Source organism: Gymnoscopelus braueri (genome assembly GCF_963280865.1).
Source record: "Gymnoscopelus braueri genome assembly, chromosome: 24".
Classification (NCBI taxonomy): Eukaryota; Metazoa; Chordata; class Actinopteri; order Myctophiformes; family Myctophidae; genus Gymnoscopelus; species Gymnoscopelus braueri.
Genome location: NC_137626.1, coordinates 14,990,333 through 15,016,189, shown reverse-complemented (window position 1 = coordinate 15,016,189; position 25,857 = coordinate 14,990,333). Strand labels below are relative to the sequence as shown.

The window sequence follows — 25,857 nt, the reverse complement described above, 5'->3', positions numbered from 1 at the left end:
AGGGACCCCCATGAAGCAAAGATTTGAGTTAAAAAGATTCGCTTTAAAAATATATATATATATTCAAAAATGTGCACAATTGTTCACGATTTTACAAAGAATGTGCAGATCTACAAGCTCATATGAGCTTGTATAGCTGCTATTTTTGAATAGCCAAAGAAAAAAAAATGTACACGGATACGTTCCCGGTCTTAGCCTACATGCGTAGACTACCTCGCCCTAATGGCATAGTCCATACATTGCAATTATTCCTTCCTTACACACAGTCACAGAAAACCCATCATTAAAAGAGGGATTCAGTTCTCACACTGTCAGAGCTGGTATGTGTTCTTCACGTCAGCTGTACAATTACAATACCAGCTGGACTGGTTCTCAAACCCCTTTTAATTTCAAGGACCCCCAATAACTCAGAGTTACAGACCTGTAAGGGTCCATTTGGAACCACCTCAAGTAATCCAGAGGCTCCCGGGACCTCACTTTGAACCTCACTTTGAGAACCACTACAATAATATGAATGCAATACTGTATGTACAGTATGATAGATTTTTTTGGATTATCAAACATTTTAATTATATAGATTTTTTTTTTTAAATATAGGAATCGTTAAAGGGATAGTTCACCATCTATCGATTACTCAACCCATGGAGACTTGAATTGATGGATTTTTTTTTGTCTTTGTCGCATTCCTAAACCAATAATTTGATGACCAGCGGACCGGTAGGCAGCGGTTCCGGTAGGAGACACAAAATAAACTCTTTGTGTCCCCTACCGGAACCACTGCCGGTCATCAAATTATTGGCTTAGGAATGCGACAAAAACAAAACAAATATCCATGAAAAATAATCATTTTGGGGGTGAACTATCCCTTTAAAGGAATCAGACTGTTAACTCATTGCCTTCCATGGACGAGTTAACTCGTCGAATTCTGCTATGGTTCAGCCTGCCAACGACGAGTTTTGAAAAAAAAAATTCCGAAACATGCTATTTTTAACTGTGTATAACAGTGAATGGGAGGTTGCGATGACATTTTGATAAATATTCTGTGACTACTTCAAAAGTTTTTTTTTGAGGAATTTTTACTTTACTGGAGAGTATTTCCAAATTTCAGAACATTTACTTCTACTCCACTACATCTCAGAGGCAAATATTGTACTTTTACTCCACTACAATTATTTGAAAACTTTAGTTACTTTGTAGATTTTGATTATTATTACAAAACATACATTAACCACTTCAGCCCTATATACATTTCGGCCATTTGAAAAGGTCTACAAGCACACAATGCGTCACGATGCGACGCATTGTGTGCTTGTAGATCTGCTATTTTCAAAAGATTTGTATACATTTGAAAACTTGACACTGGACATTCTGCATAATGAGTACTTTTACTTTTGGTACTTTAAGCACACACACACACACACACACACACACACACACACACACACACACACACACACACACACACACACACACACACACACACACACACACACACACCAACTCAGTCTCCTACAGTCCTGTCATGTCAAACCCTTGTTTTAACACCATAGCAAACACGTTCAAGTTAAAGGCTTTGGGTATTAACAGTGCCTCTCCATCCAGCCAACTTGTGAAGTCCCCCAAGGGAGTATTTTGGGTCCTCTCTTGTTCTTGATTTATGTCAATGATATGAAATCAGCCTGTAACTGTGATCTTTTCCTTTATGCTGAATGCCGATGATACAGCTCTACTAGTCTCGCATCAAGGACATAGAAAAATCTCCCAGTCAGGAGCTGAGATCACACTTAGACTGACAGGTTATCCGGAGAAAGTATGGCACAAAAAGTCATCTCGAACAGAAACGCGTTGGAGATTTTGTCGGGGGCTCTGGTTCAATGCCATTTTGACTATGCCTATTCTTCTTGGTACACCAGCACCCCCAAGATAAAAACAGGCAGACTGCCCAGAACAAATTAGTTAGATCTAGACCTCCCAGCACATTTTGAAAGCCTGAAATGTGTTTTATCCATCTGATAATTGTGTGACAAGGTATTGTATTTTACATTTGTTTATTATCAATAAAGAGGTCAAAGTCAATTCTGAACTCAGAGAGCTGCTAGACACTGCTAAAGTAAAAAATTATGGATCACTGAAAATAATTACTTTTTATTGCCAAAAAAATAAAATAAATCAAAACATTTGCGTGATGGGATGCTACGCTGGGGAGCCCCGAACCTGGGTACTCGCTCCCGTCCGGGGGTCCCCCGCCTCCGGGGGACACCCGGCTCTCCAGGCGGTCCCGTGGACCCACTCTTAAAAGGAACCATGTCAATCCACCAGGTAGACCTATTATTAGTGGCAACAAGACCATTTCTGAACGGTCATCCAAATGTATTATTACAGTACTTCATTGAACCTTTTGTTTCCACTTTACCTGCCTTTCTTCAAGACACTACAGAAAAAGAAGCCAAAAGAACCACCATGGGGGCAGCCTGAACAGGCCCAAGAACAGCCTTTGGGAAGACGGATACGGTACTGTACATCTACGGCAATATTCACATGAACAAGAGCTTCTCCATTTCCACAAGAACACTTGTTCTGAAGTACAATAACTAGACCGATTTCAAAACAGTGGTTCTCAAACATGTTCATGTCCAGGACCCCCAAATTAATATACATTTGGCCCACATTTTTTGCTAAGGACCCCATAGAGCACCGAAGTCTGACATCACTGTCGCTAGAGGCCGATACCCCCCTGGGTCATGGAGTTACATTGGCCAAAAATTAGATAACAAATAATTAATATGCTTATATCTAGGATTAATCACACCACAGTTGTGCAAGCGTTTGTGCTGATTATGTCTGTTGATTTAAAAACTTAAAGCATCGGTCCCCCCGGGGGGGTACCGGGGGGTAAGTTAGTTAATATATAGAGTCACAATCATTTTAGCCATTTTAACTATATACTTTGGCTATTCAAAAATAGCAGATATACAAGCTCATAGCTTGCAGATCTGCTATTTTTTGAAAAATCGTGAACACAAAAAGCTAATCTTTGTAAAACACCTTAACTCAAATCTTTGCTTCTGGAGGTTCCTGGCACAAAACCGTTTCAGATGGGGGTCCCCGGCCATATATATTAAAGGTTAAAGCACTTTATAGAGATAGCATTCATTGCTCTATAATGTTTGTTCAGTAACAGGGGTCTCCCTGTCTCTCCAGCTCTTTAATAAACAGAAAATACATTTTCAGGTGGGTTTCCAATCAGGAAAGAGTAGCCATTTATCAGTTTAATTTTTTATAGTGTTTCAGTTCCAATTTTGTCTGCTCATTTCTTAGTGTCATCACTTCCAATTTCACTTGTTTAATCTGTATCCTGTCTGAGTTCTCTATCCTGATTGTATAAAATTGTTGTCCCGACCTGTTTAATAAAGAGCTGGAAAGACATGGAGACTACTGTTACTGAACAAACACTCCATAGCAATGAGTACTATATCAGACTACAGAGCTATTTAACACTTATTTTAAACAAAGAAAATCACTTACCTTAAAGATGTCAGTCTGTCATCCAAAGACAGCTGTACAAGCTCACAACGTGTCATGTCATGAGCTTGTAGATCGGCTATTTTCACCAGATTTCCTGCCCAGAATCAGTGCATGTGTTTGCATTTAATATAATAATGGCTCTGGTAAGGAAGCTCTGTTTGAGTCTCTCTGTCTTTGTTTTGACACAACTGTAGCGCCTCCCAGAGTCCATCAGGAGACGAGGTGCTTGAGAGTCCTGTCTTAGTTTCCTTAGTCACAAGCTCTTGTTAACCCATTAAGACCTGGAACGCATCTGTGTCACTTTTTCATTTGAGCTAAAAAGCATTATTTTACACTTTGGCTATTAAAAAATAGCAGATCTACAAGCTCATAGCGCGGCACCGAGTGCCGCACTACGAGCTTGTAGATCTGCTATTTTTGAAAAATCGTGAAAATGTGTACAAATCTTTGAATATATATTCTTTTAAAGCGACATTTTTAACTCAAATCTTTGCTTCTGGGGGTCCCTGGAACAAAATATTTTGAGATGGGGGTCCGCGGCCAAATACATATCATTTTGGGGGTCCTTGACATGAAAAAGATTAAGACACTCTTAACCAGTGGTTGTGTATGTCAAGGACCCCCAAATTGATATACTGTATATTTACCCCAATCTGAAAATGTTTTGTGCCAGGTACCCCCAGAAGAGAAGATTTATGTTAAAAAAAGAAATATATATATTCAACATTTTCCAAAGATAAAAAAAAAATAGCAGATAGGTCTATACAAGCTCACAGCGTGGCACAAAGTGATGTGCTCTGAGCTTGTACATCTGCTATTTTTGATAGCATATAAATGGATAAAGTGGTTAAAATGATTGTGACGCTAACTACTTTTGCTGGGGACCCCCTGGAACCCCACTTTGACAACAAATGCTCTTAACCACTTTCACTTTACAAATATTTAAAAAATGGCTAAAACAGCAGATCTACAAGCTCACAACGTGTTGCAGCGCGACGCATTGTGAGCTTGTAGGAAATATTTTAAACACTGCAGTAAGTTAAAATACGGAGATACAAGGTTTCTGCCCAGCAGTAGGTGTTCTATAGTTAGGTTACACATCGTTGTTGTGAGGCAGAAACCTTGTATCTCAATGCTTAAACCTTTTTTTTCACTTTTTCTGTAAAGTAATGTCCTACTTTGTCATACTACACTACTACAGTGTCACACAAAAGTAGCAAAAATAGCCGATCTACAAGCTCACAACTCGTCGGATCGCGACGCATTGCAAGTGGGCCCCTGAATAATTGGAATACACTAAGATTTTAATTTATATGATAAAATCAATATACAGTAGCATAATTATGTGCTAATGTAAAAAAAATTAAAAAACCTTGTGATTTTATTTTTATTAGTGAATTGTGATACCGATGATTACGAACTTAAAGCGGCACTATGTCACTTTTTTTTTAATGAATACAATGTAATTTAGTCCAATCTGTAAGGTAGAGTATGTTAATACAATATAACTTATACAATTGGGGTGGTTGTATTTTATATCCCTGCTCTGCTATTGAGACATTTAGATCGTGTCAAAGGTCATGTCTCACCTATAGACACACCTATAGACACATGATCTGACACAAATGTTGACCTGATGGTCAAGATTCAATGTATCCCCTGAGCAAGCAGGCCAGCTCTATTAGCTCAATGGTAAACATGTCAGCGCTTAGAAGAGGAAAGTAACAGCTTTGAAGTAAAAGTGGTTAAGTGTGAGTGTGGGTTTTTTTAATAACATTTAACAACTGAAAAGTATTAACGAGAGATTGTGACTGAATAATAACTACATTAGATCCATTGGATCACAGGTTGTTTTTTCCGTTTCTTGAAAAGTTATTGTTTTGGACATACAAGGTTTACATCTGACAGCAATGATGTTCAGCAGTGGCAGCCCCTCTCAAGATGAGGATAGTGTTCCTCTTAGGCCAAGGGGTTTCAAACGCTTTTTGTCAAGGACCCCCAAATTATATGTATTTGGCCGCATACCCCCATCTCAAAATATTTTGTGCCAGGGACCCCCAGAAGTGAAGATGTGTGTTAAACATGTTTTGTTTTAGTTATTTTATTCAAAAATCTAAAAAGAATTGTCAAGATTTTTCAAAAATAGCATACCTTAGCTCACAGCGCATCACAATCTGACACGCTGCGAACTTGTAGATCTGCTATTTTTTAATAGCCAAAGCATAAAATATGGTTAAAGTGGTTAAAATGATTGTGATGCTATATTAACCTATAATGCCTTATAAGTGTGGTTATAACACATTATAGACTCGACCTTAATATAAAGTCTTACCAAGAAGGGTAGGGCTGCATTTAAAATGTCCGTAGCTCCTCGTCTCACCAGGAAACTAACTAGACAGGACTCTCATTCACCTTGTCTCCTGATGGCCTCTGGGAGGCGCTACAGTTGTATCAAAGCAAAGACAGAGACTCAAACGGAGCTTCTTCCCCAGAGCCATCATTGTATTAAATGCAAACATGCACTGATTCAGGGCTGAAAATCTGGTGAAAATAGTTTATCTAAAAGCTCATGACATGACACGTTGTGCGCTTGTACAGCTGTTTTTGGATGACAGACTGACATCTTTAAAGGTGAGTGATTTTATTTGGTTAAAATAAGTGTTAAATAGCTCTATATTCTCATAGTACTCATTGCTATAGAGTTTTTGTTCAGTAACAGGAGTCTCCATGTCTCTCCAGCTCTTTATTAAACAGACAATGCATTTTCAGGTCGGGACACCAATTTTATCCAATCAGTATAGAGAACTCAGACAGGATACAGACATAGATTAAGTAAAATTAAGTGAAATTGGAAGTGATGACACAAAGAAATGAGCAAACAAAATTGGAACTGAAACACTATAAAAATGTAAGCTGATAAATGGCTTCTCTTTCCTGATTGGAAACCCACCTGAAAATGTATTTTCTGTTTATTAAAGAGCTGGAGAGACAGGGAGACCCCTGTTACTGAACAAACACTCTATAAAGTGCTTTAACCTTTAATGTATATGGCCGCGGACCCCCATCTGAAAAGGTTTTGTGCCAGGGACCTCCAGAAGTAAAGATTTGAGTTAAGATGTTTAACAAAGATTTGCACAAATGTTCATGATTTAAAAAAAATAGCAGATCTGCGAGCTCATAGCGTGGCACGAAGTGACACGCTATGAGCTTGTATATCTGCTATTTTTGAATGGCCAAAGTATAACATATGGTTAAAGTGGTTAAAATGATTGTAACGCTATATATTAACTATCTTTGGTACCCCCCACACCCTTGCACAATTGTGATGTGATTAATCTTAGACAAAGGATATTAATTATTTATGTATTAGAAAATATGAATAATGAACAGATGTGCTTTTCAAAGAGAATGAAACAAGTTGAAGTTTATTGTCATAATACTTAACAATTTACAAACATCATTAGCAGTTATCGTGACATTCTTGTCCAACTCAACCTTACATAGTGAGTGATTACGGCAAGACAATATTTATATCAATAGTGACATTTTCTACTGTTCTTGACACTTCAAGGAAAAAGACATCCAAAGCCAAGACTCCCACGTGAATGAAGAGAATCAGAACATCTTTATATCAAACATCATGTAGTTTATATATGACAGAGTTTAAAAAGCAACAACATGGCATAATAAATGTCCGATTGACTCTATGCATGCTTGATTCTTATGTGAACATGAAACAAACAGCAAACATCATTTAGTTGTGACTCTGAACAACATATCAACTATATTGGACATAAATGGATATATGGACCCTAACTCATTTATAATCCTCAGAGGGTAGAAATGGAACCAAATGGATCCTAACCCATGTGTAACTGTGAGCATTGTACTATACAGCTGTGTTTCTCCCTCAAGACTACTTTATATTGTCGTACGACGGCACTATGTGTTGTGAGCTTGTAGATCAGATTTTCAGCAAGTTACCTCACTGTGATTGTGTGTGTGCGTGCTTGCATGACTCGACAGTCTGTTCAGTGTTCATTGTTCTATCATAACTCTGAGAGAGTACAAATGTGACCTAATGGACTGTGCGTGTGCGTGTGCGTGTGCGCGTGCGTGTGTGAGAAATAGTGTCAGTGTTCCTCCAGGACACAGGACCTGAACCTGGGGCCGGATCTAGGCATGGGCAAGGGGGGGCAATGCCCCCCCAAATGCCCTGACTGCCCCCCCAAAAAAAAATCTTTAAAATAAAAAATGTTTTTTTTTTTTTTTTTTTTTTGAAAGTTACATTTATGTCATGATATGAAATGTGAGCTTACCATAATCAAAATAATCCTTAATCATATTCCATCATGTATCATTGCACAATTCAAATAATCCTCTGCCCTGATTTTCCATGGGCACTGTTGCCAGATATTGCGAGAGAAAGAAGCCTAGGAAAACAAGCCCAAAAGAACAATAGGAAGCAGTAATACACAAACAGCCGAAAAAACAGAAAAAAAAAACAAAACAAAACAAAAAAAAAGCCGCCCCCCCAGCATTTATTAACAACACATCGACCGCCAGAGGTTAATCTCATAATGTACTCACCAGTGCCAAGGTGTTTTTGTTGTTTTTTTGTTTTTTTCATGTCGCCATAGATCTTGTTAAAATCCTTAAGATTGAGCTCTACACGGTCTGTTTACATCCGCGAGATCTCCCTGTATCTCCCAGTGAAGATCGCGTGTCAAACGGGGTATCCATGTTGTAGTTAGAGCGGATTACGTTAAACAGTGAAATGCGAGGAGAAAAAACTACAGGAAGAGAATTGAGTTTCAGTTTCGTCTGTAGAATGGGAGCGGGCGTGATCGTCAAAACCGGATCCCAAATAATTCTATTTCCGGTCATCAAACCGGAAACGGAAGTGGATCAAAAAAAATCCGAAAGTGCACCCGGACCGCGCATGCGCGAAAAGACCGCAGCCCGTAGGGCTACGGTCTCGGCGCTTAACAGTTGGATTTAACGGACCGTAGGACTACGTTCTTGGCGATTAATGTGTTGTTAATGCCCCCCCAGTTCATAATTTCTGTATCGGGCCCTGCACACACACACACACACACACACACACACACACCTAAACCTCTTTCTGACACAGAGACACTGAGGAGCCAGTCCCCTTGCAGTAGAACCCAGCATAGAGGGGTTCAGTGAATGTGGACTGGAAGGTGTGTAGGTAAGTCAGTGTGTCTGAGGACACTTTGTAGAAGGACAGAGTGCCAGCTCGCCAGTCCACATACACTCCTACTCTGTTGGAGCCAGTGGGTCTGACAGGGACGACAGTGAGCTTGTTATTGTGCCACAAAGTGTACCTGTTAGCATCACCTTCACAGTCCAGACACCAGGACTTGTCATTATGTCCAAACCAACTGTTTTCCGAAGACCCCGTTCTATTCATTCCTCTGTATGTCACTGCTATCTTAACATCTCCACTCCACTCTACCTGCCAGTAACATCGTCCAATCAGACTCTCTCTACACATCACCTGTCCCAAGACTGTAAATCTGTCTAGGTGATCTTGATACTTCTGATCCTCTTCCACACGTGTCACCTTCCTGTTGTTCTCAGACAGAGTGAGCTCTTTGTGTGCTGTGTTTGGATCCAGTGTGAGTTCACACACATCTGATGAGAAAACAAAATACAATACAACAGCAGTTTACAAATACAACTTAATAATGATGTATGAATATTATTATTAATAATAAATGAAAAGATGATAATTCACATACATTAACCACTAATGCCCTATTTTATATTTAAGCTATTCAAAATAGCCAATCTACAACCTCACAGCGTGTCGTACAGTAGGCTACAATTTCAACCAAATGGACCCTAATCTTTTTGTAACTGTCAGGGGTATAAGTGGAACCAAATGGACCCCTAACCCATTTGACAGTCTGAGAGGCTTCAAACGGAACCAGATGTACCCTAACTCATTTGTAAATGTCAGAGGTTCCAATGGAACCAAATGGTTCCTAACCAATTTATTATATATCCTAACGCGTTCATAACTCTGAAGAGGATACAAAATGGAACCAAATGGACTCGAGCCCATTTACAACTGTCAGAGGGTGCAAATGGAAGCAAATCAATCCTAACGCATTTGTAACTCTGAGAGGGTACACAATGAACAGAATGGACCATAACCCTTTTGTAACTGTCAGTGGGTACAAATTGAACCGACTGGACACTAACCCATATGCAGTGGTGGAAAGAAACTTAAGTTAGTAGCCTACTGTATTCAAGTGCAATATTGAGGTACTTTTACTTTACTTTTTTTATACTTTATACTTCTACTCCACTACATCTCAGCGGGAAAAATATATATTTTTTACTCTACTACAATTATTTGACAACTTTAGTTATTATTACTTTGCATTTACATCATTAATTGAAAACATTAATAAACCACTTCAGCACTACCGTATTTTACACTTATGGCTATTCATAAATAGCAGATCTACAAGCTTACAACACGTCGCAAATTGATTACAGTACTTTCCCTGTGCTAACTGCCCATGTACATAGAACTCTGAGAGGTTACAGATGGAACCAAATGGTACTAACCCATTTATAACTCTGAGAGTGTACAAATAGAACGTGGTGGACAGTACCTAAGTACGTGTACTTGAGTACTGTAGGCCTACTAAAGAACATATTTTGAGTGTCTATACTTTACTTGAATTTATTGCAGTTTTTTTTTTGTAAGAAAAATGTTGTAGGCTACTTTTGACTCATCTATATAAGAGTGGACCCAAACTTACAAAAATACAGTAGGAATTAACTAATTGAGCATTATTTTCGAAACTTAAACTGTGAAAAATGCCGATCTACAAGCTCACAACCTAATAATAATAAATAATAATAATAATAAAAAATAGAAATGCCCTCCCACATGATTGGATTGGTGATTGCTATCGGCCTGATCGGACCACCTCTATTTATAACCAGTAGCATTGACTCAATTACTAGGTTCCACGGTATTTTAGTGTTTTAGAATGGTATAACATTGTAATTGTATCTATTTCATAAAGGATTTTACTTGGTTATTAAAACGTAATCTATTTTTGCTTGATAACTGGTAATTTTAGGTTGTTTTTAAAGTCTGCGGAAAATTAACTATCAAGCCGCGGAATCAAGGATTGGTCTCCGCAGAATCAGGATTGTTCTCCGTGGAATCAATACTTTTTATCTGCGGAATCCTGGGGGGACTAATTAATTGAAACCTCTGACAGAATGTGGTACATGGATGTGTGCTGTTTTGATTCAATGAATAAAACTGAATACACACTTACTTGTTGGACACTTCTTTAAACCTCGTTTCAGCCAACACACTCCATCATGGTCAACACTGGGGGTGAGGGAGAGACAAAGTCATTATTTGCTCTTCGAAAATAGAAACAATAAATGATAATGATTACACACTATTAAACATTAAAGGTTTCATGACGTTCAGTTTTACCACACATTAAAAGTCTTTGTCATGGTCCTTCAAACGTGTATAGAAAGTTTTAACAAAAAATTCCACTCCATTGATCCATGGCAGGTGTTTTTCTCTCACATTTCTAAAGCCTTTTCAACTGCAATGAAAAAAGAAATCTTTGCCTGCGGGTGTCGCTGGTGAGGGATTTTGCCTGTCAATCATCGCCTCTGCTCCGCCCCCCCCAAAGGAAAGGATAGGGGAGGGGAGGGGCGAGGAGGAGAGTGGGCGGGATTAATCGGCTGTGACCTCACTGTCGAAGGGCCAAGCTCAGATTACTTTTCAGCCTAATTATTCAGAAAACCCCAGACCACAGAAAATCCACTGAATGTTCAAAGTTCAGATTTTTTGGGTGTAATTGAGGTCATAAAACCCCCCAAAAAACATAAAAAATAAAAAAAGTGAAAATGAATGTCATAGAACCTTTAAGCAATACTATACCATCACGGTGATGGTGTACTGATGGTGTACTCGAACGCTGGCAGTGGCTTAGCAAATTATGTTTTATTTCTGGCAGTCAAAGAGTTATGTGCATCTTAAATCCACGTCTTATGCGGTAATTAAGTGATAACGCCACCATCTTATGCGCAATCCCTATTATACAAGTTGCGCTGAACGCAAACACTTAACACATATTGTCTGCCAAGGACGTAGATCTACGTCCTTTCAGATCCAACCGTTGACCGCCATTGACGTAGAACCACGTATACAAAAAAATTAAAAAAGGATCCCTCAACTCTGATAGAAGGAATGGACGGATGTGACGTCATCCCAAAAAACGTCACTTCCGTCCATTCCTATATTAGGATTTGTAGAAGAACACATCCAGCTCTGATTTCCTTTTTTTTGGTGATAACGAGCCATTTTTAACGGGCGATAGAAACAAAATGGCCGATCGCGGTAAAAAGTTTTTTCTCTGGTGGATAGACGAGACCCTCCCCCACCCCCCAGACACTGTTTGTTTACATCCGCGTGCACGTCGTGGCTTCTGCGGCTCTCCAAAGATGGTCTAAACAAGGTATAAAACGCTGGCACCAGCGGATGAATAATACCTGGCAGTGAATGTGTTAAGGAATAAGACATATACCAAGCAAAAAGAAAACGTCGGCCGGTGACAGCACACGCGGCAACTGTTTTTTGCTTGGAGATCAGATATTTTGGGCATCGGTAGCAGCATTGAGCAAATGCGATGTGTGTCCACTTGTTGCACTGAGATAGATAGAAGGGGGTGATGCTTTAATAATAAGCAACTGAGAATGTGAATATTTGTTGATTTGTCGAGAGATATCTATGTGTTTTGGACATGAGACAGTCATATAATTAGACATCAACATTCAATGTGAGGTTTCTTTCTATTTTGGTCTCACCGCTTAACGCCGGAAAATAGCACTGGAAATAACACTTGGCAGCGGATACTCTGGTTGGATTGATTAAAGTAACGCCCAAACACACCCATGAGTAATTCAAGGCCGTTTTACCGCGTAACGCCTTGGTGCAGTGCGCAAATTAAGGAATAAGACCTGGCGGTAGTTAAGACACGTATAATAGGGCCTAGGACTCTGAGGGCCCTATTTTGAGGGTCGCTGCCATTCACTAAATGGCCCAAAAAGCCCACACTGCCAGGATTTTCAAATAGTCACAGAATATTTATCTCTAGTATGATCGATCCCCTGATGGTTGCTAATCACGGAGGGGTTCACTGTTCACTTCCGTGAAGAAAAAAAAAGACCTGGAGGTGTGGCCAATGCTGTTTGGTCACTCAAAATAGCCAAACAGCATTGGCCATGCCTCCAGGTCTTAAGTTAAGTCATAAGACTTGGTACTTAAAATTTGCAAAATAGAGCCCTGAGTGACATCAAGTGTCTCCATACCTGAGAGTCCCCAGGATGCAGTGTGGATCCTTCTGTCTAGCAGACAGCAGCTGCACTCCTCGGTCTCCTGGATGATTTTTGCTAAGGTCCAACACTTTCAAATGGGAGGGGTTGGATATCAGAGCTAAGGCCAGAGAAGAACAGCCTTTCTCCGTGACCAGACAGCCTGACAATCTAAACACACACACACACACACACACACACACACACACACACACACACACACACACACACACACACACACACACACACACAGTTACGTACTGTTAACTACTGTATGACTGTACACACAGACAGCTGTACACGCATACATACACATAGCTACTCATATACACACACATACAGTGCAGTTTACACACACTGTACGTGTATGCATAATACTATTTAAACAACTGAAATTATGAAATGAAACATGAAGTGAAGTTATTGTATGTGTGTGTGTGTGTGTGCGTGTGCGTGTGCGCGCGCTCTGTTTTGTTTCCAGGGTCTTGTGTATCATCAATGTTTCTCTGTTTCAAAGTGGAGGAAAAAAAGTACTTACAGTAAAAGTACATAAATTGCATTGTCTTTCCTGCAACAAATAATTATTTCATTCAGGATTCCTTGCTATGTTAAAACTTAAGAAGTGTATATCTTGATCAGTTCAGTGTCAGTCCTTTGATGTGTAAAAGTCAAACTTTATAGTCTTGTTTTTTCTCTCTCAGTTGCTGCACACCTGCTGTAGAAGTGGGTGCAGGACAGCATTCTAAAACAGTGAGAAAGGCCTCTCAGAGTGTGTGTGTGTGTGTGTGTGTGTGTGTGTGTGTGTGTGTGTGTGTGTGTGTGTGTGTGTGTGTGTGTGTGTGTGTGTGTGTGTGTGTGTGTGTGTTCAAGTATAAGTGCAGCTGTAGACAGTGGTTATATTATTTTTGCATCACGATTCTGAGGTGAGTCTTCCAGAAGAGTGTCTGTCTGTCGCTAATCTTACAAACCGCTGGAACATCAGCACCAAATGCCTTGTGCTGCCAGTAAGTCAAGAAGGTACACAGGAATTTAAATGGGGAAGAGAAGGACAGATACTTCTCAAATGTCACATCAAATAAAAACTGGGAAATGTTTAGTGTGTGACCAAAGAGTGGTTTTGCTATTGACTGCCTTAAGGTACTATCTTTTGTTTTACTTGCAAATGGAGTGAATGGAGCTTTGACACTTGTAAGCTAGTCAATTAAATACACTTGATACCCTGTAAACAGAACGTGATGTAGCAGAATGTCTATGAAATCAGTGTCCCAAAATAAATGTTTCTTTTCATTAATTTATTCATTCATTCATACAAGCCTAAACTATATACATTTTTGAGAGGTCTATAGACAATAGACAAGCAACTCAGGGCCAGTAGACCTGATCCAAGCAGGCAGGTGACTGTTGGTGCAAATTGTTCTTCTACTTTACCCCAGTATATCAGTATGCTGGTGATTTTCAACTCTCCTACTACACTGACACGGTTGGGTTGAAACAGTTGTCAGGGTAAACTCCCCATGTATTTAAACAAGGATTTAAATGTTCACTTCTGGAACAGGGTCCGGCATACTGACCTGAGAGTCTGCAGTATACAGTGCTTACTCGCCAGTCCAGCAGAGAGCAAATCCACTCCTCTATCCTGTAGATCATTGTTACTGAGGTCAATTTCTCTCAAACTACAGCTGGAGCTGAGAACTGACGATAACTCATTGCAACATGTCTCCGAGAGGTTACACCCACTCAGCCTGAAGAAAAGAAATCTATGATTATTGTACTTTATTTTAAATTAAAATAAGATCACATAATATTGAATCTATTACCAGTTATTATCAGTCCTTACTGACCCGAGAGTCTCCAGTTTACAGTGTTTACTCATCAGTCCAGCAGAGAGCAGGTCCACTCCTCTATCCTGTAGATCATTGTTACTGAGGTCAATTTCTCTCAAACTGCAGCTGGAGCCGAGAACTGACGATATCTCATTGCAGCATGTCTCTGAGAGGTTACAGCCACTCAGCCTGAAGAAAATAAATCTATGATTATTATACTTTGTTTTATAATAAAAAATAAGATCACATAATATTGAATCTATTACCAGTTATTATCGGTGCTTACTGACCTGAGAGTCTCAAGTTTACAGTGTTTACTTGTCAGTCCAGCAGAGAGCAGGTCCACTCCTCTATCCCGTAGATCATTGTTACTGAGGTCAATTTCTCTCAAACTACAGCTGGAGCTGAGAACTGACGATAACTCATTGCAGCATGTCTCTGAGAGGTTACAGCCACTCAGCCTAAAGAAAAAGATGTATGATTATTATACTTTATTTAATATTAAAATAAGATCACATAATATTGAATCTAGTGTCATTTATTATCAGTGCACCTACTGACCTGAGAGTCTCAAGTTTACAGTGTTTACTCGTTAGTCCAGCAGAGAGCAGATCCACTCCTTTATCCTGTAGATCGTTGTTACTGAGGTCAATTTCTCTCAAACTAAAGCTGGAGCTGAGAACTGACGATAACTCCTTACAACATCTCTCTGAAAGGTTACAGCCACTCAGCCTGAAGAAAAAAATAAATGATTGTTGTATTTTATTTTTCTATTAAAATAAAATAACATAATCTTGAATCTAAACTGTTATTACCAGTGCACCTACTGGGCTCTGTTGGAGGATTTGACCACTGGCAAGAGCCTCAGAAGACACTCCTTTGAAGCAGAGTATTTCTTCAGGTCAAACACGTCCAGTTCCTTTTCTGATGACAGCAAGATGAAGACCAGAGCTGACCACTGAGCAGGGGAGAGCTTGTCTGTGGAGAGACTTCCTGAACTCAGGGACTGTTGGAGCTCCTCCACTAGATAATGGTCATTCAGCTCATTCAGACAGTGGAACAGATTGATGCTTCTCTCTTGAGAGGGATTCTTCCTGATCTTCTTCTTGATGTACTCAATTGCCTTCTTATTGGCCTTAGACCTATTTCCTGTCTTCACATCAAGCAGTCGTCGTAAGAGAGTCTGATGGGTCTCCAATGAGAGGCCAAGCAGAAAACGGAGGAACAAGTCCAGGTGTCCTTTGGGACTATCTAAGGCCTTGTCTATAGCACTCTGGTAGAAGTTATCTTCCTTGCCTCTAAATAGCTTTGACAACTTGAAGGTTGACAGTACGTTGTCACCATTGTTGATGAATGACACATAGGCATAAAGAGCAGCCAGAAACTCTTGAACACTCAGATGGACAAAGCAGAACGTCTGGTCCTCGTACAACCCATACTCCTCTTTCAAGATCTGTGTGAAAACTCCTGAGCACACAGCAGCATCTCTGATATCAATGCCATACTTTTTCAGGTCTTCGTCAGTGAAGATCAGGTTGCCATTTTCCAGCTGGTCAAAAGCCAGTTTTCCCAGAGACAGAATTACATCACTATTCTGTGGATTCCTATCAGAAAGCGTCTGAGTGCTGTCGGTATACTTTCTATCATTCTTTTTGGACAGATCAACCAGGAAGTGGATGAACATTGCAGTCAGGGACTTTGGTATTGCTCCTTTCTCATCCTGTTCTCCTTTTCTTAACACATTCTCCAGAACAGCAGCAATGATGGAACAGAAGACTGGGATGTGACACAAGATGTGGAGGCTTTGTGATTTCTTGATTTGTGAGTAGATTGTTTTGGCCACATCCTTATCAATGAATCTCTTCATGAAATACTCTTCCTTCTGAGCATCAGTGAAGCCTCTCACCTCTGTCATCCTGTCAACATAATCAATAGGTATCTGATCGGCCGCTGCAGGTCGAGTGGTTACCCAGATGTGAGCAGAGGGTAGCAGGTCTCCCTTGATGAGGTTTGTTAGCAGTGCGCCCACGGACGCTGGCTTTGTGACATCGGTCAAGATTTCATTGTTCTCGAAGTCTAAAGGAATCCGACATTCATCTAATCCATCAAAGATGAACACAACTCCGGACCCGTCAGAGCTGCAGATTTCTGCTTCCTCGGTTACAGGAAAGTAATGATGAAGAAGCCCCAACATGCTGAAAACTGTGTCCTTCTTCCTATTCAGCTCCCGGAAAGAGAATGGAAACATGGAGTGGACATTTTGGTTGGCTTTGTCTTCTGTCCAGTCCAGAGCGTACTTATTTGCTAAGACTGTTTTACCGATGCCAGCCACTCCCTTCGTCATCACTGTTCTTATTGGGTCATCTTCTCCAGGTAATGTTTTAAACAGGTCCTCAAAGCTGATTATCTTTTCTGGTATTGCTGGTTGCATGGATGCTGGTGCAATCTGTCTGACCTCATGTTCTTTATTGACCTCGCCACTCCCACCTTCTGTGATGTAGATCTCTGAGAAAACGTCATTCAGAAGTGTTTTTTTCCCTTGTTTTTTGCACAAAACCTGATACTTCTTCCTCAGATTAGACTTAAACCGTTCTTGATACACAGCAGCAAGGGGTTCTAAAGGACCAAAGAGTAAAGGACATCATTAAGGGCATGTTATGGTAATTGTGGAGAAGGGTTGGTGATTCTCAAGTTAACCACTAAACTCTACTTACTTAGTTGACCATATTCATATGGGCCTTGTATTTAGTTCACCGTATTCCCAAGGTCTAAACTAAATATATTCTCTGAAAATATATACGAACTCACAACGCATCACGGTGTTGACGCTGTAACACGGTGTGAGGTTCTAGATTGGTTATTTTTGCCGAATGTTCATCTTATAAGAGGGTTCAATTGGTTAAAAGGGTCACTGAACAAAGGCTGGTGCTAGTAATAACAGCATTGTTTATTGTATGGTTTTTCAAATGTATCTTGTGTTGCCATCACTTTGTGATATTGTTATAATAAAGCAGTAAATAAAGACTTTCTTACTGCTCTCAGCAGGATTGTTAGCCGAGTCTTCAGATGGAAGTTCAAATCCTGCATAACGAGAAGAGAATAATGAAGTGGGCTCTGTGAGGGAGCATGACATTCATGCAGTAGGACTACTGTCATTATCTAGGTAGAATGACATTCATATCTTAACGGTAGAAATACCACATTTGCCTGGTAACAAATATGTACCTCTGTCTCTGTCTGTGGAGTTGACAGTGATGTTGATGTTAACAGAACCACCAATGTGACCAGAGATGGTAGGAGACATCACTATGCCTCCACTCTGGGCTTTGACTTGAGCTGGAGGAACTGCAGGTACCACTGAAGGACCTGTGTTAATAAAACTCTGAGTGTAAAAGTATCCCATTCAATGTTACAAACTCTCAGAGAGATAAAGTAAATGCAATAATTACAGCTTTACATGACTAACAAAAATAAAAACAACTTATTGGCAAACAAAATACACCCTACAGACTTTATAAACACATATGAATTATATGAATTCAGGTGATTTATGTAGATAGCATTTTTTAATATGACATTTAACTGCTCCTGAAATTAAGCGAACTCTTTCTGATAATAATGTGTCGCAATAATGTCACTAGAAATTAAAACATAATATAACCTAATTAATCATATTTTCAAATGTCATTGTTACCTGGACAAGCCTCATCTGGATTTTCAGTAAGTTGCTCCATTGCGTTCAGGATCTCTACTGAGGACAACACAGTTCCCTCCTGGTCACATGTCTTCACTCTGTCATCCATTGATTCACATTAACATTGACTTCATTGATCCCTTAGTCATAATATAAAAGGTAAATAAATAATGCTCACTGTCTCCATTGGGATGGCGTTTCTCATCAGAGATCAGGCGGTGTAGTTTTACAGTACTTCCACTTTGACTACATTGAATTAGAAAGATACAGATGGTGAAAGATAAAACAGCTATACACTGTACAAAGAAGACAATGATTTGTGTTGCGCGTGATGCCATTCGCTCCGTTCAGTACTTTATTCAATACTCCGCCTCGAGGTCTCGCTATGGGAGTGCGCCCCCTGGCGTGAACACAGAAGCATTTCTTGATACACTTCCAGATAATATCGTTGGTTGGATTCTGATTCGCTCCCCTGACCGGAGGTCCCGCCCTCCGTCCTTTATAATCAGGGGAAGGATCTTAACTCATTCCTTCATTCCCTCTTCTCGTCTGAAAGCAGAGCGTTTCCTCAGTTTCGCCGAAGGTTTGTTAGCTTAACTAAGTTTCAGCAGACCAGGATCGTCTTCTGTGACTGCGAGACGCTAACAAATCCAGGTGATTCTGACTTCCGTAAGTGCTAAAACACATGGTTCTTTCCGTAATATTCCTGAGCTAGTAGCTTCAGGCTCTTTATTACGTGTTAGCTTCGATCGCTAACAAGTTAGCTTGCTAACTCCAGCTTAGCCTAGTAGCGCTCGTTAGCACGGAAAGCTAGCGAATGACTAACGTGCGATAGCCCGAGGCTAATCTTGATTCCACATGTTGCAGCTACCAAAGCTAGCTCGACGGGAAACTCGTGGTTAGCAGGAGCCTTCCTCAGAGTTTACCCAGCAGAGTGAGTCGAGGCCCAGAGCCGACCTCACTTCCCACCCACGCCTTAGTCAAAGCCCTAGAGGCCGAGCTAAGAGCATGGCGTCCGGGACCAGGTGTAGGACCCGATCCAACGCCGCCACCCCCCCGCGGAAGCATTGTGAAAGATGCGATGCCGGGCACCAACAAGCACACCCAGTGTGTGATTTGTCTGGGCCACACCCACGTGAAGCGGGGGCTACTCGAGGGGTAGGAATTCTGTTCCGCGCTCCATCCCCGGCCCTGAGTTGGGAATGTACAATGGAGATGGCCGATCCGCTGAACGAGGAGGATATGCTTTAGCGCATCTTCGACCCATACGAGGACGAAGCCATGGACGAATATGACGGAGACACCCAAGTCTCCTTCGATTCTCCAGAGGAGGACGAGGAGGACAACGTAATTTCCCCCTCCTACAGCAGGACCTCCATTCCGTCCACACAGCGTCCACTCGTCAAACACCACGAAGCTGCTCCCGTCGGCTGAGCCGGGCCTAGAGCTCGACAAAGCTAGCGTGCACAAGCTACTCCACCGAGCGGCAGAACGCTCGGGCGTGGTTTGGCCCCGTCCAGAAGAAAGGGCCGCACCGCAGGCCTCCCTCCTCGACGGCATAGGGGGGGCCAGGGCAAAGGACTTTATTCCCCTTACGTTCGGCGCCATGGCGTTCCCCGTCACCACGGAAAGAGCCAGGTGGCTAGACCTCTCCCGCCTCCCCGAGACGGAACGGATCGGCGTCATGGACCAACCCGCGGAGCAGGAGGGTCTGTTTGGGGACGCCATCGCCGCCCTGGCGGCCAACTGGAAGTCGAAGCAGGAGCAGGGAGAGGCCTTGAGGGCCTCCATCCCCAGGAAGACATCACATTTCACCACACCTGCAAATCGACGAGCCCCGACCCCAGGCCGTGGCACTCAATGTCACCTGCCGTCCCTGCCAGCAGGCCTGGAGGCCACAGAGGCCAGGGCAACTACCAGGGACCTGATCCACTGCCTCCGTTCGCCGAGAGGCCCCAGGGGCCCGCCCCAGGAGCAGGGTTGCAAAGCCACCCATAAGAGCGAACACGGGAAGCGGCAGCAGCAATAGCTGCCCTGAAGACGGGGGTGACGGTGGACGACGCCACCTCCTGCAGTTCATCCCATGTGCATGTGCTCCACCACCAGGCCAGGCGGCTAGGACTTTGCACATTCAAACTTTACAAAATGTAAATGTTAACACATTCACTGCCAGGGGTTTTCTAAAACAGGCTGCAGCCTCTGCCAGCATTTTTAACGATTTTCTTATCTTTTCAAGTAGTCACAGAATATTTATATCCAGTATGATCGATCCCCTGATGGTTGCTAATCACGGAGGGTTTCACTGTGCTTCCGCGACCTCCCGTTCGCTTGTTATACGCCATTGAAAATAGCATGTCTCGCCAAAAATACATAGTAAAACACAGGAGCCAAGATACAGAATATTTCCCAAATACTTTAACTCATTCAGTGCCAGACTTATTTCTGGCTGTGTTGTCCCAGTGCCAGAGATTTTTCAATTTCTTAGATTTTCAAGTAGTCACAGAATATTCATCTGCAGTATGATCGATCCCCTGGTGGTTGCTAATCACTGAGGGTTGCACTGTGTGGTTTCACAAATGTCAACGAGGTCATCACGACCTAGTCGACATTAATTGTCTGCCTTTGAAAATAACATGTCTGGGCCAAAAATACATAGTAAAAAAAAAAGTACACAGGAGCCGAGATACAGCCTTTTTAAGTAATAAGTAAAACAAGAAGTGAATGGAGCAGCAAATCTTCATAATATCTTGGGTTCTGAACGTTTTTTTTCCCCCCGGGGACGTTCGCCCCCGGGGGCTGCCTTTACGCAAGCTCATGCTAAAGCCGGCAGGGGGCGGGTCCTTTGCCTACACCTGGAGAGCCTGGCTCTCTGGGCTTGGCCCGTGAAAGGATTAACCTGGGCACCGAAGGGTTGCCTCAGCGTGTCATCTTGACTATACAGCGTGCCAGAGCCCCGACTACTAGTAGACTCTATGACTGGAAATGGTGCAGGTTCGAGCAATGGTGTGAAGAGACTCACACTATACCTTATCAGGCCCCCTTGACGGTCATTCTGTCCTTTCTACAGGACTTAATGGACAAGGGCAGGGCCTTCTCCACTTTAGAAGTCTATCTGGCAGCCATTTCGACATGTCACATTGGCATACGTGGAGACACGGTGGCTCAGCACCGCCTAGTATGTCGGTTCATGAAAGGGGCAAGACGTATCTTGCCAGTATCCAAGTCCCTGGTGCCCTCCTGGGGCCTGGGTCTAGTGCTGGACGCCCTGTCTAAGGCGCCGTTTGAACCGATGCTCCAGATTAGCATGAAGCATCTGGCGCTCAAAACTGCCTTACTGATGGCCTTAGTTTCCACTAAGAGAATCAGTGACCTTCACGCCTTGTCAACACATGGTGAGTGTCTGCAGTTTAGTGATGGCGACAGCCGGGTGGTAATTAAAACCAGACCTGGTTTTATCCCCAAGAACCCGCTTGCGCCTAGTGTCCCTGTGAACTTGGTGACGTTTCATCCACCCCGTTCTTGTCACAGGAGGATGAGAGACTGCACTGTCTCTGCCCGGTAAGGGCACTGAGAGTGTTATGTAAACAGATCAAGGACTTCGATGAAGTCGGACCAGTTGTTTGTGGCTTGGGCGCCACGCATGCGTGGTAAACCTGTCTCGAAACAAACACTTTCCCACTGGGTTGTGCAGGCCATTCAGTTGGCCTACTCCAGTAGTGGTACGTTGCCCCCAGTGGGTCTGAGGGCACACTCCACGAGGGGTATGGTGGCATCCTGGGCTCTGTTTAGAGGTGTCTCTATTCAGGACATCTGTGATGCAGCCAGCTGGGCTTCGCCCTTAACCTTTGCTAGGTTCTACAGCTTGGACGTAACTGCGCCCCCAGTGGCGCATACGGTCCTAGGTGTCACTTCCAGGCATTAGGCATGCTTTGGGCTGGCAACTCGAAACTTCGGGATTATAATCAGGGAGTTTATGAAATCTCTCCCATAGCGAGACCTTGAAGCAAAGTATTGAATATAGAACTATAGGTTACTAGCGTAACCCCAGTTCTATGAAATACAAAGCGAGAGGTCTCGAAAAGACCCCCTTCTTGTTAAAGGCAGACGAGAAGAGGACAGTCTTATTCTGAAGGAATGAGTTAAGATCCGCCCCCTGATTATATAGAACGGAGGGCGGGACCTCCGGTCAGGGGAGCGAATCAGAATTCAGCCAACGATTATTGTCTGGAAGTGTATCAAGAAAATTAATGCTTCTGTGTTCACGCCAGGGGGAGCTCTCCCATAGCGAGACCTCTCGCTTAGTATTTCATAGAACCGGGGTTACGGTAGTAACCTATAGTTTCATTAATCCATTAGGCAGGAAATAAATGATTATAATATAACATTCTCTATAATCAGTAACATCTGGGTGGTAATTATGTCGAACAAATATGTTTTTATTCAAAAGCAATGAAAGGGTAGAGAATATGAAGCAAATGTTGGTATAGTGTCCAAGCTATTCAGTGTGGCTGAAGAGTTTTCACCGCAACATAATTCATCCATTGCGCAGGAAATAATTTATGGATTACAATAATATATCATTCTGTATAATCAGTAACATGTGGGTGATAATAATGTCTATCAAATATGTTTTTATTGAAAGGCAATCAAAGGCTAGAGCTTATGAAGCAAACGTTGGGTGTACAGTGTCCAGTTAAGCTTATCAAAGACAAATACAATGTCGATTGATCGGCGTTTTTCTATAACCACAGCACACCAGTTAATAAAGGTAGGAGGCTATGTCTATTGTTTACATTTGTATCAAAGTAGAATAATTGAATAGAGGGAGGAGACCATATCTACAACAAAATGGCCTGCTACAGCATTGAAGTGAACATCTTTCCCCCTCCTCCTGCAGCGTCTGACTAGAAGCACTTTTGGAAAGCTAAGCAGGTGATAGGCTCAAATTCTCAACATTATTTTTGTCTTCCTACATGTCTCTAGTTTATATTTTGGTATGATAGCCCTTCCAATCTTGTAGCTTAATGGCAGTTATCACTACCTACCGGCTAATGTATCCGGTAGGAGACACAAAGTAGAATATCCTACCCCGGGCATCAAATTATTGCGACAAAAAACAAAATATATCCATGTATTCAAGGCTTCATGGTGTGTGCAATTGATAGAAAATAAAAAAATTTTTGGGTGAACTCCTCCTTTAAGTTTTCCAGGGGGACTCTCTACCCATTCAGCTATGACCACTCTAGATCGAAGGAGGGTCAACTTTTCTGTCTGTCTTTTTGCAAACACCAAAAATCTGAGAAGTTATCAATTGCACACCCCATGAAGCCTTGAATACATGGATATATTTTGTTTTTTGTCGCAATAATTTGATGCCCGGGGTAGGAGACACAAATATTCTACTTTGTGTCTCCTACCGGATACATTAGCCGGTAGGTAGTGATAACTGCCATTAAGCTACAAGATTGGAAGGGCTATCATACCAAAATATAAACTAGAGACATGTAGGAAGACAAAAATACAAAAACTTTACGGTCACCTTAGGTGGTACCAATTTGTGAAAATATCAGTGTTGGCCCCTGGACTAATTGGGCAAAAACATTTTTATTGGTGGGTATATGTGACCTTACCTCTCTATTACAAAAATAGAATATTTTTTAGCAACCAAGTTGATTTTCATAGAATAGGCCTAGATTACATTTCAATATGAAAAGTAAATGTAAAACTACATTTCTGTGTCCAATTAGTTTATTTTTGTAATAAAGAGGTATGGTCACATATACCCACCTATATGAATGAATGAATTATTTTTATTTAAGTGTCATGCCACCTCGTGGCCCATCCCTCATGGGATTATATGACACCTTTTCATTCACAAAAATAGTTTCATATACTGGTTACTGGTATTGCTGATCATATACAACAATTACCGACCGAACAAAACAAAACAAAACATAACATGAATTACATGTCTCCTACTGGCTGTACAATGCTTTTTTCCTCATATCCCAGGCTTTCTCCAGGTAGTTTGCCAGTTTAAATACATCTTTTTCAAATAAGCAGTTAATAAGTTGTGAGTCATTGATGTCCAACATATCAGCATAGTTAACATTATTAAACAACTCTTTACGGACCCTACAATAAAAAGGACAATACAAAACAAAATGATACTCATTTTCTATTTCATTTAGATCACACATTTGGCAGATTCGATCTTCTTCATCCAACCCAACATAGCGACCTGTTTCAATGTAAAGTGGCAGTATACCACCTCTAATCTGAGCACAGAGTGATCTTCTTTTCTTTGGTAGGTTAAATAAAACATAGTTTTCGGTGTGATAATCATGTTTAATTTGTCGATATGTACGCAAGTTTGACCTTATCAAAAATCTTCTCCTTTAGTGTTACAATATTAACTTTTTGTGATCTGAGAAACACATCTTCAGCTCCATATACATAGAACATATCGCGTATGTCCTCGATCTGTCCTCTATATATATATTTTTTGCCCAATGCTGACAGCTGGTCAGCAGGTGGTTTCATAAATGTATGTAGACAGACAGATATAAACAGTATGTTGGACCAATAACAACAAATATATACACCACATTTCTCAATCCCAACTCAGGGGCTGCCGGACTAATAGGCCAGTCACAGGCCAAGCAAATGGCATTGCACGTGACACACAACACAAATCATTGTCTTCTTTGAATATACTATCATCTTATATTAACACAATTGACACAAGAAATTGACACTCTCACTTCTGCTGATTATAGGAAAATTAAAATCACAGATTCGTTAAGAATTAGGAGAGAGGGAGCCTCTGAATGTTGTGCCGTTGTGCGCCTGGCTACTGTATCAATTGCACCAACCGTGCACCAACTCGTTCCCTCAAAATACTATGTTGTGGCCTCGTGGCCACAAGATATTATTTATTTCTTGCTCATTCAACGATAGCACAATTATTACAAGTTATACCTAGTTGTAAAGGTCACTAATCAACAATAAAAAATATATAAAATACAATGCCAATTGGTATTATTGAAGAGGAGAAATAATCAACTGAAGTTAAGTTTCTGAACTTTTTGTGAAGAGTTTATGACATTTACATTTACTCTCATGTATATGTAACAATAGATGTAATAATAAAGAAACCTTGAAAATTACAAAAGGTCTTTGGCCAACAAATATATAAACTTGGGTCAATGAATGGAGGAGTCTGATTTCACCTTCCCAGAGTAAAACTTCTTTGGTACTAAGCCCAATATACTTATAATATCTGATAATATCTAATAATCTGATCCTGATAGCATTATTGCGGATGCACGCGCAGTTGCCCACTACAGACAAATACCAAAACACTCGCCCCAAAACACACTTGCCCTAGGGCAAATCCGGTGGTATTAATTTGCTATTCCTAAA

The 25,857-nt window shown here is 41.3% G+C and overlaps 1 protein-coding gene across 7 annotated transcripts in view; it reads right to left on the bottom strand.

Annotated features, from left to right (window-relative positions):
• Positions 1-6,929: 6,929 nt before the first annotated feature.
• LOC308080136 (NACHT, LRR and PYD domains-containing protein 3-like) overlaps positions 6,930-25,857 on the bottom strand; it is a 67,344-nt gene continuing 48,416 nt past the window's right edge. For 5 of the 7 annotated variants that reach the window (XM_080421896.1, XM_080421898.1, XM_080421900.1 and 2 more), the window contains 12 exons: positions 18,611-18,678; positions 18,433-18,530; positions 17,964-18,104; positions 17,772-17,819; positions 15,566-17,354; positions 15,300-15,470; positions 15,029-15,199; positions 14,757-14,927; positions 14,487-14,657; positions 12,913-13,086; positions 10,857-10,912; positions 6,930-9,183 (listed from right to left, as the gene is read on the bottom strand). In XM_080421896.1, coding sequence (XP_080278022.1) covers positions 8,639-9,183; positions 10,857-10,912; positions 12,913-13,086; positions 14,487-14,657; positions 14,757-14,927; positions 15,029-15,199; positions 15,300-15,470; positions 15,566-17,354; positions 17,772-17,819; positions 17,964-18,104; positions 18,433-18,472 — 3,477 coding nt within the window. In that variant the 5' untranslated portion in view covers positions 18,473-18,530; positions 18,611-18,678 and the 3' untranslated portion in view covers positions 6,930-8,638. The remainder of the gene's footprint in view (positions 9,184-10,856; positions 10,913-12,912; positions 13,087-14,486; positions 14,658-14,756; positions 14,928-15,028; positions 15,200-15,299; positions 15,471-15,565; positions 17,355-17,771; positions 17,820-17,963; positions 18,105-18,432; positions 18,531-18,610; positions 18,679-25,857) is intronic. The other 2 variants (XM_080421901.1, XM_080421902.1) reach the window with 2 other exon arrangements.